General features: G+C 32.6%; 2 protein-coding genes across 2 annotated transcripts; one reads left to right on the top strand and one right to left on the bottom strand.

Moving 5' to 3' along the window:
* The first annotated feature begins 1,227 nt into the window (after positions 1–1,227).
* LOC139506177 (uncharacterized) lies at positions 1,228–8,102 on the top strand. The gene is made up of 4 exons (XM_071295403.1): positions 1,228–1,290; positions 1,826–6,247; positions 6,625–8,004; positions 8,097–8,102. The coding sequence occupies exons 1-4, from the start codon at positions 1,228–1,230 to the stop codon at positions 8,100–8,102; spliced, it is 5,871 nt and encodes a 1,956-aa protein (XP_071151504.1).
* A 34-nt stretch (positions 8,103–8,136) lies between these two features.
* On the bottom strand, positions 8,137–13,797 carry LOC139506178 (uncharacterized). The gene has a single exon (XM_071295405.1). It carries the CDS (start codon positions 13,519–13,521, stop codon positions 8,137–8,139), a length of 5,385 nt encoding a protein of 1,794 aa, XP_071151506.1. The 5' UTR covers positions 13,522–13,797.
* Positions 13,798–17,281: the final 3,484 nt, after the last annotated feature.

Raw genomic sequence — 17,281 nt, 5'->3', positions numbered from 1 at the left:
TCAAAAAACGTGCTTAGTTTGTTTTGAGTCTAACCATGAAGAAAGTGTCGTGAAGTTTGCACCAAAAGGTAAGTAAATTTATGATCTATATAGGCTCTATGTATGTATGCTCTATGTATGTATGCTTTATGTCACTGTTTGTCACATTAGATGGCACCAAGTAAAATTTGAGGTTTGTGAAATTTGTTCTCCAATGCTTTTTTTAATATTTTGTGTAAATTTTATTAACCTAGTTCAACCTTGAAATTTACAAATATATAAGTAACCTCAAATTTTGCTAATCTGAAACTTGGCTTTAAAGATTTTGATGATGCATTGAACATAAAATATGATAAAAAATGTAAAAAAAATAAATTGAAATTTTATAATTAATTTACTTAATAAAATTACTCTTGCCAAGGCCAGGTTTCACATTGCATGGTTAAGTCTGCACGTAAAGAATTGTGTAAGCTAGTGCTTCTTTATAGCTTTATTTGTAGACCCTCCTCGTGGTGGTGCCGGATAACACTCATTCACATCTTTAGTTTTGCACTCAGCAAATTTTTAAAAAAAATTAACAGAATTCAAAATGATTTTTATCATTTCTATTATTTAACATTTCCTAACACTTAAAAATTTCAGATACAGAAATATATGAATGATACAATAGGTAAATTAAGGATGTGTTTGATTGGCCAAATTAACCATGCTATTTTACATTATATATATATCTATACTCTATTTACCATTTATAAATATTCACACAAGATTGCATTGACAGCATCATCTTATCCAGAGATATAGATGTAAAATATATTGAAATTTTGTTTTGTATTATTTTTAAAAACATCTGCCTTCAATTTTGCAGTAATATCAAATGTTTTTTTTTTAATTCTATTTATAAATTGTATTTTATGTACAGTCAATACCAGGCCTACCTTTTGAAAAAAATAGCTGATATATATACAAGATAGATTTCTATTAATATTCAAATTATTTAAAGAATGATAAATAAAAGTTACCTTTCACATTTTTTGGATAACATACATTTGTATAGCATATATGCAAGATTTCACTATCATATTTAATTGCTGTCGGAACATCTTTCAATTCTTTAAAAAAAAAAATACACTATAGTATACTTAATATCTAATATATTTTGTAAATTTTTGTTTCTTAATTGTTGTTTTTCATTGTTTTGCAAAATTTTTGACAATTTCATTGTATACATTCCAGATATTGTACAACATGGCACGAAATAAAGCAAGACGACTAAAAGACAAAAAACGGAAGCAGCAATTTAGAGAAAAGGTATGTATGTTTAGATATAGGACTAACATGACTGGTAACATAAGTTTAACCAATATTTAAATCTTATCTTTTGACAAATAAAGCAATTAAAAATGAGTAAAAACAAACTATTTAAAAAAATTTGAAATATGTATAAATGTAACAAAAACACTACCACTGGGTTGGTTGTAGTTGTTTTGATTTTAAAATGTAAAGCCATATTATTGAAAATGGTTTTCTTTTACAAAATTTTGGCAGTGATTTTGTTTTACGAAATTTACAAACATACTTGCCTCACAACAATTTCTTGTGCTGAAGCTACCCAATAACTAGTCAGAAAAACTTGAAGGTATTTGAAAAATTATTTTGACTAAAATCAATCTCAAACTTTTTCGTGAAACACATACCTGAACAATATTATACTGAGAACCAGAAATTTGTTTAAACACAAAAACTATATCATTAATTCACAATAATGTAATAAGTCAAAAACTATGTATCAGTAGGGGTTATGTATAGTTGAACAAATACACAATTAATCACTTTATCTTTACAGGTTTCTTCATCTTATGTCTACTTTCCGGTTAATACAGTTGGGAAGGAACGTATGCAGCTATTATTAAACCTTGAATCTACCAAAACTCAGAATACTAATCAAGCAACAGATGTTTTATCATCTTTACAACTAGCTGCACCAGCTACATTTCAAACCATTACTGGTGATGGGAACTGCTTCTTTGCAGCATTGTCGTATACCACTTGTGGTCATCAAAGATTTCATGACATAATAAGACAGAGAATTTGTAACCATTTTATACAAAATCAAAATGACTTGAAAGGTTATTTACCTCCACAGTACAAAGGAAACGCCAATTCCTATTTAGTTCACACAAGAATGAGAGAAAATAAAACCTGGGCAACAGAGGTGGAAATTTTCACAGCCAGCCATTTACTTCAAACTGATATTTACACATATACCAAGTCTGGAGTACATTGGGTTTGGCTTAAGCACAGTACAATAACTTTATCTGACAATAGAGGAATATATCTGTATCACAAAAACCAAAATCATTATGATGTTGTTCTTACCACAAGTACGCAACCTGTTTTGCAGAATTTTTCATCGGGTTTACAAACATATTTATGTGATCAGCTGAAGAAAGAAACTCAAAAGATGAAAAATGCTGAAGTAAAGGATAAAGCTAGACAAAATAAAATCGCAAAAGAACAGTATATAGAAAATAAAAAAATCAAAGAGAGAAAGGACAAAGAAAAGAAAAACAGGAATGAAAGATTAAGATATAGCACAGACAAAGTGTACAAGGAAAATAAAAAGAAAAGTGGTAAATTAAAGTATAGCACAGACAAAGTGTACAAAGAAAACAAACAGAAAAGTTGTAGATTAAGATATAGCACCGACAAAGTGTACAAGGAAAAGGCAAAGAAAAGTGGTAAATTAAAGTATAACACGGACAAAGTGTACAAAGAAAACAAACAGAAAAGTTGTAGATTAAGATATAGCACCGACAAAGTGTACAAGGAAAAGGCAAAGAAAAGTGGAAAATTAAAGTATAACACGGACAAAGTGTACAAGGAAAACAAACAGAAAAGTTGTAGATTAAGATATAGCACCGACAAAGTGTACAAGGAAAAGGCAAAGAAAAGTGGTAAATTAAAGTATAACACGGACAAAGTGTACAAAGAAAACAAACAGAAAAGTTGTAGATTAAGATATGGCACCGACAAAGTGTACAAGGAAAAGGCAAAGAAAAGTGGTAAATTAAAGTATAACACGGACAAAGTGTACAAGGAAAACAAACAGAAAAGTTGTAGATTAAGATATAGCACCGACAAAGTGTACAAGGAAAAGGCAAAGAAAAGTGGTAAATTAAAGTATAAAACGGACAAAGTGTACAAGGAAAACAAACAGAAAAGTTGTAGATTAAGATATAGCACCGACAAAGTGTACAAGGAAAAGGCAAAGAAAAGTGGTAAATTAAAGTATAAAACGGACAAAGTGTACAAGGAAAACAAACAGAAAAGTTGTAGATTAAGATATAGCACCGACAAAGTGTACAAGGAAAAGGCAAAGAAAAGTGGTAAATTAAAGTCTAACACGGACAAAGTGCACAAGGAAAACAAAAAGAAAAGTGGTAGATTAAGATATAGCACAGACAAAGTGTACAAGGAAAATAAAAAGAAAAGTGATAGAATAAGATACCAGACAATTTTGAAATACAAACAATCTAAGCAGGTGTCTTCCATAATGAAATATGCAAACAACTCCATTTTTAGAAATAAGTTGAAAGAAATGTCTAGGTCAAAGTACAGAACAAATACTGATTTTCAAATGAGACTTAAAACTCAAAATTGTAAGAAGTACAAGAACAATACAGAATTCAGAGAGAAAGTCAAATCTGTTTCAAAGAACAAGTACCAACGATATGAATCTTTACGAAATAAGCTGAAGGCTTCATCAATAAAGAGATATTCATCGAACCCACTATTTAGATGTAAACTGAAAACTATGTTAAAAACCAAATATCATAATGACATAAATGTCAGAGAGAAAAAAATAGCCAATAGAAATTCTATTCAGAAAGCAATAACAAAATTTCAGAAAAGCATACAAGACCATCCATTATATGTCTGCACAGTCTGCATAAGATCTTTGTACAAAAGTCAAGTAAAAAAATGTAACAGAGCGAAGTATTCTAACGAAAAAGCAAGCGAATGTTTAACTGGAAATTTTGTTCATACATGTGATAAACATTGTGAAGTAAAATGTGAAAAGGCAAAGGAATGGATATGCTTTACATGTCATAGACATTTATCTTTAAACAATATGCCACCACAGGCACAAGCAAATGGCCTTAATCTTGAACCTATTCCCCCTGAAATTGAAAAATTAAATGATCTGGAAAGACAACTTGTTGCATTACGTATTCCATTCATGAAGATTCTTTGTTTACCAAAAGGAGGTCAATGTGGAGTAAAGGGACCTTGTATCAATGTACCATGTGACTTAAACAGTGTAACTGCAACATTGCCTAGACCAATTAATGATGCACAGTTAATTAAAGTTAAACTAAAGCGTAAAGTTGAATATAAAGGCTATCACAAATTTGGATGGATTAATCCAGCTAATGTGCAGGAAGCAGTTCAGTTCTTTCTAAAAAACAATAAATGGTACAAAGATGTACAACTAAGGAATTTATGGTATACTGAAGATGATTCAGATCTCATTGTTTGTGACAACTCATTAGAGATGGACATTCCTAATGGTGAAAGCAGCAAAGATATTAAAGAAGAAAGCAAGAATAATGATTCTGGTACCATCAGTGAGGATGAAGGTGAAAATGAGCAATCCAAAGACATTGAAGATAATGATATTGCTGCTTATCCTGTAGACACCTGCTTACAGCCTATAGACCTTGGTCAAGAAATCCTTGATACTGACGGGAAGGTGTTTTGCCTAGCTCCTGGAGAAAATCAAATATCAAAAAGCATATTCAAGGAGAAAGGTATAGATGCAATGGCATTTCCACATTTGCATCCTGGCGGAGAGTTTGGATATTCCATGGAAAGACAAGTCAGATTAACACCTTCAAAATACTTTAATGCACGACTTTTGTCAGCAGACACTAGATTTGCCACAGACAGTCAGTATATATTTTTTGCTCAGTATGTGACTGAAATTATGAATGTTACATCAAACATATCAATTGCTCTTCGTAAAGGTAAACAGAAAAGTGAAGATGGACAGAAAGTAAATGCCTCCATGTTAACAAAACCAGATAATTTGAAGAAGATATTGAAATCAGATGTTGGCTTCCGATTCCTCCAGCCTGTTCGTGGAACACCCCCATACTGGGAAAGAACAATGAAAGACCTATATGCAATGATTAGGCAAATTGGAATTCCAACCTTTTTTCTAACATTTTCTGCTGGTGAAACAAGATGGGATGATGTTTTGAATACTTTACTTCAAGTAAGTCATGACAGGAGAAATATTTGTGATCTACAGTGGACAGATAAATGCAAACTTATTAAAGATAACCCAGTTATCTGTGCCAGATTATTTGATCACAGAGTGAAAGCTTTATTCACTGATATTTTGATGTCACCAGCACAGCCAATAGGAAAGATTGTTGATTTCTTCTTTAGAACAGAGTTTCAACAACGAGGATCTCCCCATATCCATTGTTTGGTATGGATTGATGGTGCACCTAAACTAAATCAAGATAGTGATAAAGATATTTGCAGATTTGTTGATCAACACATAACCTGTCAGTTACCTGATAAAGACAAAAATCCCAAACTTTATGAAATTGTTACATCAGTACAAATGCATGGTAAGAGTCACACAAAATCTTGCAAGAAACATTCAACAACATGCAGGTTTAACTTGCCTAGACCTCCAATATGTAATACATTTATTGCAAGAATTGAAACAGATGAACTTGAAAAGGAAGACAGCACAACACAGAAAACACCTTCAACAGCAGAAGAGCTAGATGAAATCTGTAAGCCAAAAAGATCTGCCAAGCAGGTACTAAAAGATGTATGGGCTGTGATCACTTCATATGATTCTTTATCTGAACTCAAATTAAAGGATATTTTCAAAATGGCAAATACAACTTATTCCAAATATAAACAATGTCTACAAACCGTGACAACTAAAAATGTGATACACCATAAGAGGAACCTTTCAGACCTATGGGTGAACAATTACAATCAGTATCTTTTATCAGCTTGGAATGCCAATATTGATATCCAGTTTGTTACTGATGTATACTCATGTGTTGCCTACATCTTGTCTTACATCAGTAAATCAGAAGGGGAGATGAGTGAACTACTTCTTAATGCTAAGAAAGAGGCTGTTAAAGGTAACCAGGATTCAGCAAGCACAATGAAGCAAATTGGACAAGTTTATATGAACAATAGAGAGGTTTCAGCTCAAGAAGCAGTCTATAGAGTATGCAGTTTCAAATTGAAGGATTGCTCCAAAAATGTCATATTTATACCTACAGGTAGTAACCCTTTGAAAATGAGTCTACCTATCAACATAATTAGATCGAGAAAGGATGATGATGAAAATATTTGGATGATAACAATCTTTGAAAAATACTATGAACGTCCATGTTCATCACAATTTGATGACCTTTGCTTAGCAGACTTTTGTTCATTGTATAATATTTACCCAATTTCTCAAAAACCAAAATCATTGTCTATGAAATGCAAAATAACTTAGGATTTGTAAAACAAAAATGTAAGGGAAAGGAAAATATCAACAGATATCCAAGATTTAACAGGAAAAAAGCACCAGAAGAATTCTTTCTTTCTTTACTTCAGCTATATTTACCCCATAGAAGTGCAAACATTAAACCACAACTGTATCTAAGCTATGAGGACTTTGTGAAAATAGGGATTTTAGCGGATGGATCTAAGGTGCTAGATATAGTAAATTATAACAGAGAAAGGTATGAAACAGATCCTGAAGAATTAGAAAAAGCATGGGAAGATTTGCAACAAGGAAACATTCAACAAGATGCTTGGGCACAAATAGCACCAGAAGCAGAAGCAGAAAGGTTAGAGATAGAAATGGAAAAACCTGTTAAAATCCCTGAAGAAAATGAAGATCTACCAGAGTTTGACATATTTGTAAGTGAAAAATCACATTCTAGTAATCCAAGCCAATTAGTTGAGCTCAAAAGACCTAAAACAACTGTAAACGAAATAAGAAGTTCTGTCAGACAACTAAATGAAAAACAACAAGAAATTTATTATGAAATCAGGAAATGGTGTATTGATGTTACCCTTAACAAAGAACCTGAACCATTCCATCTTTTTCTCACCGGGGGAGCAGGCACTGGAAAGACGCACTTGGTTCGTTGTATATACCACGAAGCTAACAGAATCCTTTCAAAAACAGCTAGTACTCCTGATGCAACATCTGTCCTACTTACTGCACCCACAGGAACGGCTGCATTTAACATTGAAGGATCTACAATACACTCTACATTTGCAATAAACAAAGCTATCAAACTTCCTTACAAACCTTTAGGAGAGAGTCTCGTGAATAGTCTTCGAGCAAAATATGAAAGTGTTCGCATACTTGTAATTGATGAAATTTCAATGGTCGACCATAAACTCCTGTCATACATTCATGGCAGATTATCCCAAATCAAACAGACAAAAACCTATTTTGGAAACATAGCTATACTTGCTGTTGGAGACTTTTATCAACTACCCCCTGTCCGAGCTTCACCATTGTATAGAGACATCAGTTCTGTTTTCCTTGATCTTTGGAATCCTGTCTTCAAAATTGTTATCCTGACAGAGATCATGCGACAAAATGATGACCAACAACTTGCTCTATTACTAAACAGAATTAGAACACACATTAAGGGCCAGCCATTCTCTGAAGATGATTTGACAGTTTTGTCATCTGTATCTGTGTCAAAACTTCCAGAGAGTTCAGCAAATGTTTTACATATCTTCCCAACAAACAAAGAAGTAAATTCACATAATGAACACATGATCAAAGATGTCTGTAAGCAGACTGTAAAATCAAAAGCAAAGGATTTCTTCAAAAACTCTTTAACAGGACAATTATCACAAAAAGATGAACCTTATTCTACATATACATCAGAAGACTTACAAGATGTCATTGAACTAGGACTTTGTGCTAGAATCATGTTGATTCGTAACATAGACACTACTGATGGTTTAGTAAATGGTGCATTTGGAAGCATTACAGGCATAGAGAAAAGTCAAAGTGATGAAATAAGAGCAGTTTATGTTAAATTTGACCACCCTGAAAGTGGTAAAAAACATATTTCAAATTTGGCACGAACAAAATCTTTACCAAAAGATAAGTAGGACAGATGTTGCATCAGGAGTACTAGCTGTTTTTGAAAGGATTCTGTTAGCTTCGTGGTATATACAACGAACCAAGTGCGTCTTTCCAGTGCCTGCTCCCCCGGTGAGAAAAAGATGGAATGGTTCAGGTTCTTTGTTAAGGGTAACATCAATACACCATTTCCTGATTTCATAATAAATTTCTTGTTGTTTTTCATTTAGTTGTCTGACAGAACTTCTTATTTCGTTTACAGTTGTTTTAGGTCTTTTGAGCTCAACTAATTGGCTTGGATTACTAGAATGTGATTTTTCACTTACAAATATGTCAAACTCTGGTAGATCTTCATTTTCTTCAGGGATTTTAACAGGTTTTTCCATTTCTATCTCTAACCTTTCTGCTTCTGCTTCTGGTGCTATTTGTGCCCAAGCATCTTGTTGAATGTTTCCTTGTTGCAAATCTTCCCATGCTTTTTCTAATTCTTCAGGATCTGTTTCATACCTTTCTCTGTTATAATTTACTATATCTAGCACCTTAGATCCATCCGCTAAAATCCCTATTTTCACAAAGTCCTCATAGCTTAGATACAGTTGTGGTTTAATGTTTGCACTTCTATGGGGTAAATATAGCTGAAGTAAAGAAAGAAAGAATTCTTCTGGTGCTTTTTTCCTGTTAAATCTTGGATATCTGTTGATATTTTCCTTTCCCTTACATTTTTGTTTTACAAATCCTAAGTTATTTTGCATTTCATAGACAAGATTTGTTTTGGATGATTTTGGTTTTTGAGAAATTGGGTAAATATTATACAATGAACAAAAGTCTGCTAAGCAAAGGTCATCAAATTGTGATGAACATGGACGTTCATAGTATTTTTCAAAGATTGTTATCATCCAAATATTTTCATCATCATCCTTTCTCGATCTAATTATGTTGATAGGTAGACTCATTTTCAAAGGGTTACTACCTGTAGGTATAAATATGACATTTTTGGAGCAATCCTTCAATTTGAAACTGCATACTCTATAGACTGCTTCTTGAGCTGAAACCTCTCTATTGTTCATATAAACTTGTCCAATTTGCTTCATTGTGCTTGCTGAATCCTGGTTACCTTTAACAGCCTCTTTCTTAGCATTAAGAAGTAGTTCACTCATCTCCCCTTCTGATTTACTGATGTAAGACAAGATGTAGGCAACACATGAGTATACATCAGTAACAAACTGGATATCAATATTGGCATTCCAAGCTGATAAAAGATACTGATTGTAATTGTTCACCCATAGGTCTGAAAGGTTCCTCTTATGGTGTATCACATTTTTAGTTGTCACGGTTTGTAGACATTGTTTATATTTGGAATAAGTTGTATTTGCCATTTTGAAAATATCCTTTAATTTGAGTTCAGATAAAGAATCATATGAAGTGATCACAGCCCATACATCTTTTAGTACCTGCTTGGCAGATCTTTTTGGCTTACAGATTTCATCTAGCTCTTCTGCTGTTGAAGGTGTTTTCTGTGTTGTGCTGTCTTCCTTTTCAAGTTCATCTGTTTCAATTCTTGCAATAAATGTATTACATATTGGAGGTCTAGGCAAGTTAAACCTGCATGTTGTTGAATGTTTCTTGCAAGATTTTGTGTGACTCTTACCATGCATTTGTACTGATGTAACAATTTCATAAAGTTTGGGATTTTTGTCTTTATCAGGTAACTGACAGGTTATGTGTTGATCAACAAATCTGCAAATATCTTTATCACTATCTTGATTTAGTTTAGGTGCACCATCAATCCATACCAAACAATGGATATGGGGAGATCCTCGTTGTTGAAACTCTGTTCTAAAGAAGAAATCAACAATCTTTCCTATTGGCTGTGCTGGTGACATCAAAATATCAGTGAATAAAGCTTTCACTCTGTGATCAAATAATCTGGCACAGATAACTGGGTTATCTTTAATAAGTTTGCATTTATCTGTCCACTGTAGATCACAAATATTTCTCCTGTCATGACTTACTTGAAGTAAAGTATTCAAAACATCATCCCATCTTGTTTCACCAGCAGAAAATGTTAGAAAAAAGGTTGGAATTCCAATTTGCCTAATCATTGCATATAGGTCTTTCATTGTTCTTTCCCAGTATGGGGGTGTTCCACGAACAGGCTGGAGGAATCGGAAGCCAACATCTGATTTCAATATCTTCTTCAAATTATCTGGTTTTGTTAACATGGAGGCATTTACTTTCTGTCCATCTTCACTTTTCTGTTTACCTTTACGAAGAGCAATTGATATGTTTGATGTAACATTCATAATTTCAGTCACATACTGAGCAAAAAATATATACTGACTGTCTGTGGCAAATCTAGTGTCTGCTGACAAAAGTCGTGCATTAAAGTATTTTGAAGGTGTTAATCTGACTTGTCTTTCCATGGAATATCCAAACTCTCCGCCAGGATGCAAATGTGGAAATGCCATTGCATCTATACCTTTCTCCTTGAATATGCTTTTTGATATTTGATTTTCTCCAGGAGCTAGGCAAAACACCTTCCCGTCAGTATCAAGGATTTCTTGACCAAGGTCTATAGGCTGTAAGCAGGTGTCTACAGGATAAGCAGCAATATCATTATCTTCAATGTCTTTGGATTGCTCATTTTCACCTTCATCCTCACTGATGGTACCAGAATCATTATTCTTGCTTTCTTCTTTAATATCTTTGCTGCTTTCACCATTAGGAATGTCCATCTCTAATGAGTTGTCACAAACAATGAGATCTGAATCATCTTCAGTATACCATAAATTCCTTAGTTGTACATCTTTGTACCATTTATTGTTTTTTAGAAAGAACTGAACTGCTTCCTGCACATTAGCTGGATTAATCCATCCAAATTTGTGATAGCCTTTATATTCAACTTTACGCTTTAGTTTAACTTTAATTAACTGTGCATCATTAATTGGTCTAGGCAATGTTGCAGTTACACTGTTTAAGTCACATGGTACATTGATACAAGGTCCCTTTACTCCACATTGACCTCCTTTTGGTAAACAAAGAATCTTCATGAATGGAATACGTAATGCAACAAGTTGTCTTTCCAGATCATTTAATTTTTCAATTTCAGGGGGAATAGGTTCAAGATTAAGGCCATTTGCTTGTGCCTGTGGTGGCATATTGTTTAAAGATAAATGTCTATGACATGTAAAGCATATCCATTCCTTTGCCTTTTCACATTTTACTTCACAATGTTTATCACATGTATGAACAAAATTTCCAGTTAAACATTCGCTTGCTTTTTCGTTAGAATACTTCGCTCTGTTACATTTTTTTACTTGACTTTTGTACAAAGATCTTATGCAGACTGTGCAGACATATAATGGATGGTCTTGTATGCTTTTCTGAAATTTTGTTATTGCTTTCTGAATAGAATTTCTATTGGCTATTTTTTTCTCTCTGACATTTATGTCATTATGATATTTGGTTTTTAACATAGTTTTCAGTTTACATCTAAATAGTGGGTTCGATGAATATCTCTTTATTGATGAAGCCTTCAGCTTATTTCGTAAAGATTCATATCGTTGGTACTTGTTCTTTGAAACAGATTTGACTTTCTCTCTGAATTCTGTATTGTTCTTGTACTTCTTACAATTTTGAGTTTTAAGTCTCATTTGAAAATCAGTATTTGTTCTGTACTTTGACCTAGACATTTCTTTCAACTTATTTCTAAAAATGGAGTTGTTTGCATATTTCATTATGGAAGACACCTGCTTAGATTGTTTGTATTTCAAAATTGTCTGGTATCTTATTCTATCACTTTTCTTTTTATTTTCCTTGTACACTTTGTCTGTGCTATATCTTAATCTACCACTTTTCTTTTTGTTTTCCTTGTGCACTTTGTCCGTGTTAGACTTTAATTTACCACTTTTCTTTGCCTTTTCCTTGTACACTTTGTCGGTGCTATATCTTAATCTACAACTTTTCTGTTTGTTTTCCTTGTACACTTTGTCCGTTTTATACTTTAATTTACCACTTTTCTTTGCCTTTTCCTTGTACACTTTGTCGGTGCTATATCTTAATCTACAACTTTTCTGTTTGTTTTCCTTGTACACTTTGTCCGTTTTATACTTTAATTTACCACTTTTCTTTGCCTTTTCCTTGTACACTTTGTCGGTGCTATATCTTAATCTACAACTTTTCTGTTTGTTTTCCTTGTACACTTTGTCCGTGTTATACTTTAATTTACCACTTTTCTTTGCCTTTTCCTTGTACACTTTGTCGGTGCCATATCTTAATCTACAACTTTTCTGTTTGTTTTCTTTGTACACTTTGTCCGTGTTATACTTTAATTTACCACTTTTCTTTGCCTTTTCCTTGTACACTTTGTCGGTGCTATATCTTAATCTACAACTTTTCTGTTTGTTTTCCTTGTACACTTTGTCCGTGTTATACTTTAATTTTCCACTTTTCTTTGCCTTTTCCTTGTACACTTTGTCGGTGCTATATCTTAATCTACAACTTTTCTGTTTGTTTTCTTTGTACACTTTGTCCGTGTTATACTTTAATTTACCACTTTTCTTTGCCTTTTCCTTGTACACTTTGTCGGTGCTATATCTTAATCTACAACTTTTCTGTTTGTTTTCTTTGTACACTTTGTCTGTGCTATACTTTAATTTACCACTTTTCTTTTTATTTTCCTTGTACACTTTGTCTGTGCTATATCTTAATCTTTCATTCCTGTTTTTCTTTTCTTTGTCCTTTCTCTCTTTGATTTTTTTATTTTCTATATACTGTTCTTTTGCGATTTTATTTTGTCTAGCTTTATCCTTTACTTCAGCATTTTTCATCTTTTGAGTTTCTTTCTTCAGCTGATCACATAAATATGTTTGTAAACCCGATGAAAAATTCTGCAAAACAGGTTGCGTACTTGTGGTAAGAACAACATCATAATGATTTTGGTTTTTGTGATACAGATATATTCCTCTATTGTCAGATAAAGTTATTGTACTGTGCTTAAGCCAAACCCAATGTACTCCAGACTTGGTATATGTGTAAATATCAGTTTGAAGTAAATGGCTGGCTGTGAAAATTTCCACCTCTGTTGCCCAGGTTTTATTTTCTCTCATTCTTGTGTGAACTAAATAGGAATTGGCGTTTCCTTTGTACTGTGGAGGTAAATAACCTTTCAAGTCATTTTGATTTTGTATAAAATGGTTACAAATTCTCTGTCTTATTATGTCATGAAATCTTTGATGACCACAAGTGGTATACGACAATGCTGCAAAGAAGCAGTTCCCATCACCAGTAATGGTTTGAAATGTAGCTGGTGCAGCTAGTTGTAAAGATGATAAAACATCTGTTGCTTGATTAGTATTCTGAGTTTTGGTAGATTCAAGGTTTAATAATAGCTGCATACGTTCCTTCCCAACTGTATTAACCGGAAAGTAGACATAAGATGAAGAAACCTGTAAAGATAAAGTGATTAATTGTGTATTTGTTCAACTATACATAACCCCTACTGATACATAGTTTTTGACTTATTACATTATTGTGAATTAATGATATAGTTTTTGTGTTTAAACAAATTTCTGGTTCTCAGTATAATATTGTTCAGGTATGTGTTTCACGAAAAAGTTTGAGATTGATTTTAGTCAAAATAATTTTTCAAATACCTTCAAGTTTTTCTGACTAGTTATTGGGTAGCTTCAGCACAAGAAATTGTTGTGAGGCAAGTATGTTTGTAAATTTCGTAAAACAAAATCACTGCCAAAATTTTGTAAAAGAAAACCATTTTCAATAATATGGCTTTACATTTTAAAATCAAAACAACTACAACCAACCCAGTGGTAGTGTTTTTGTTACATTTATACATATTTCAAATTTTTTTAAATAGTTTGTTTTTACTCATTTTTAATTGCTTTATTTGTCAAAAGATAAGATTTAAATATTGGTTAAACTTATGTTACCAGTCATGTTAGTCCTATATCTAAACATACATACCTTTTCTCTAAATTGCTGCTTCCGTTTTTTGTCTTTTAGTCGTCTTGCTTTATTTCGTGCCATGTTGTACAATATCTGGAATGTATACAATGAAATTGTCAAAAATTTTGCAAAACAATGAAAAACAACAATTAAGAAACAAAAATTTACAAAATATATTAGATATTAAGTATACTATAGTGTATTTTTTTTTTTTAAAGAATTGAAAGATGTTCCGACAGCAATTAAATATGATAGTGAAATCTTGCATATATGCTATACAAATGTATGTTATCCAAAAAATGTGAAAGGTAACTTTTATTTATCATTCTTTAAATAATTTGAATATTAATAGAAATCTATCTTGTATATATATCAGCTATTTTTTTCAAAAGGTAGGCCTGGTATTGACTGTACATAAAATACAATTTATAAATAGAATTAAAAAAAAAACATTTGATATTACTGCAAAATTGAAGGCAGATGTTTTTAAAAATAATACAAAACAAAATTTCAATATATTTTACATCTATATCTCTGGATAAGATGATGCTGTCAATGCAATCTTGTGTGAATATTTATAAATGGTAAATAGAGTATAGATATATATATAATGTAAAATAGCATGGTTAATTTGGCCAATCAAACACATCCTTAATTTACCTATTGTATCATTCATATATTTCTGTATCTGAAATTTTTAAGTGTTAGGAAATGTTAAATAATAGAAATGATAAAAATCATTTTGAATTCTGTTAATTTTTTTTAAAAATTTGCTGAGTGCAAAACTAAAGATGTGAATGAGTGTTATCCGGCACCACCACGAGGAGGGTCTACAAATAAAGCTATAAAGAAGCACTAGCTTACACAATTCTTTACGTGCAGACTTAACCATGCAATGTGAAACCTGGCCTTGGCAAGAGTAATTTTATTAAGTAAATTAATTATAAAATTTCAATTTATTTTTTTTACATTTTTTATCATATTTTATGTTCAATGCATCATCAAAATCTTTAAAGCCAAGTTTCAGATTAGCAAAATTTGAGGTTACTTATATATTTGTAAATTTCAAGGTTGAACTAGGTTAATAAAATTTACACAAAATATTAAAAAAAGCATTGGAGAACAAATTTCACAAACCTCAAATTTTACTTGGTGCCATCTAATGTGACAAACAGTGACATAAAGCATACATACATAGAGCATACATACATAGAGCCTATATAGATCATAAATTTACTTACCTTTTGGTGCAAACTTCACGACACTTTCTTCATGGTTAGACTCAAAACAAACTAAGCACGTTTTTTGACAAACTAAGCATGTTTGTCAACATAAAACAAACTAAACATGTTTGTACTAAAATAAAATTTCAAATGATATATTAAAAGAACACAAAGGGGATGAACCCCAGGGACTCCCCAAATATTTCATTAGATTTGCTTTGTTATCCCATACAAGAATATATATGGTTTAGGGGTTGGGATGATGTCTCTATTAATGACTTACTGCCATTCATACAAAAGCCGTTAGGTATTCATCACATTCGCACGAAACTTTATTCATTACCCCTTTCGAAACTTCATTCTCTGTTCAATTTATGTTTGGAATCCACTGTTACAAACCCTCATTCAAACCAATACAAACTTGAAGCTATAATTTCGGATATTGCAAGTCACAGACTTTTCAAGCCAGTTCGCATTGGAAAAGATGAAAAAGAGAAAAGATCTTTTCTTAATCTTTCCTTTGCCAACAAAGGTCTCGATGGCGTCAACCTGGGCAATATCCTTCATCATAAATTAGTGCAATCGAAAATACCTCCTTATTTCAAAGACCAGTCTGTACCAATAATTTCTTATACCTATACCAAACCTATTGCAACTAAAATTTTCAATTACAAACGCGTTTTGCAGGATCTCGATATTGACGACTTCAAGTCTAAACCTCCTGATTGCACTTGTGCTAGTTCCAAATTCACATATAATCCTGCTGGCCACGTTATTACCGGTGACCTTAACATTGTTAATAACACTTCTCTACGAAATGTGTTATCGAAAGGTCCCAAATATCGTGAGCCTAAATCCATCAATTGGAAATACAACTTTAAAATTTTGATGGATTCAGTCGAGGATTATGCCAGGCAATGGGCTAAGCGCGAGAAGGAAGACGTAGACACTCTTTCCGAATGGATTAAGGCAGTGAGGTCGTTGATACAAATCAGAATTAAGAAACTGAATGGGTCCATCAATGCCCATGCTACGTCAATCTTTAAAGACCCAAATGTTGCAAAACACCTATCCGACCTCCATGACAAATATGTTGTTGTCCCTGCAGATAAAGCCCCAAATAACATCGTTTTTGTGTGTAAAAGTCACTACATCAACTGCTTGATAAACGAATTAGGTATTGACAATTCACTTGGTAACTCAACATATACCCTCACGACACTTACCAAAGAGGAAATCCTGGATAATCATAGGTCTGTTCTATGTTCCTTTGGAATTTCAACCAAAGATGAAGAACTGGATCTTCCATCACTGTATTGGATACCTAAACTACATAAGTGTCCTTACAAACAACGGTATATTGCTGGGTCTTCCAAGTGCTCCACGAAACCTCTTTCTAAATTATTAACATCTATTTTATCAGCAATCAAAGACGGGCTTCAAAGTTATTGTGAAACTGCCTATTCCAGAGGTGGCGTGAATCAGATGTGGATACTTAAAAATTCAAAAGATCTTTTAGAGTACATACAATCTAACTCTCTTTCATCTTGTAACAGTATTAAAACATTTGACTTTTCTACCCTGTACACAAGTATTCCACATTCCAAACTAAAAGACAAATTGAAAGAGTTGATATTACTTTGCTTCATAAAAAAGAATGGCCAACGTAGATACAAGTATCTTGTCTTAGGGAGGGATAAATCCTACTTTGTAAAGAATCACTCTGATTCAAACAAAAAATTCTCTGAAACTGATATTATCAAGATGCTTGATTTCTTGATTGACAACATATTTGTTACGTTCGGAGGACGTGTTTTTCAACAGACTGTCGGCATTCCAATGGGAACAAACTGTGCCCCTCTACTCGCCGACTTGTTTCTTTATTATTATGAGGCTGACTTCATGCAGGAACTTCTTAGGAAGAAAGATAAGAAGTTAGCAATATCCTTTAACTCTACTCTCCGCTATA

The sequence above is a fragment of the Mytilus edulis genome, unplaced genomic scaffold, assembly GCF_963676685.1.
Source record: "Mytilus edulis unplaced genomic scaffold, xbMytEdul2.2 SCAFFOLD_97, whole genome shotgun sequence".
In the NCBI taxonomy this organism is placed as follows: Eukaryota; Metazoa; Mollusca; class Bivalvia; order Mytilida; family Mytilidae; genus Mytilus; species Mytilus edulis.
The sequence above is the reverse complement of the archived record's forward strand: the minus strand, read 5'-3'. Positions and strand labels throughout refer to the sequence as shown.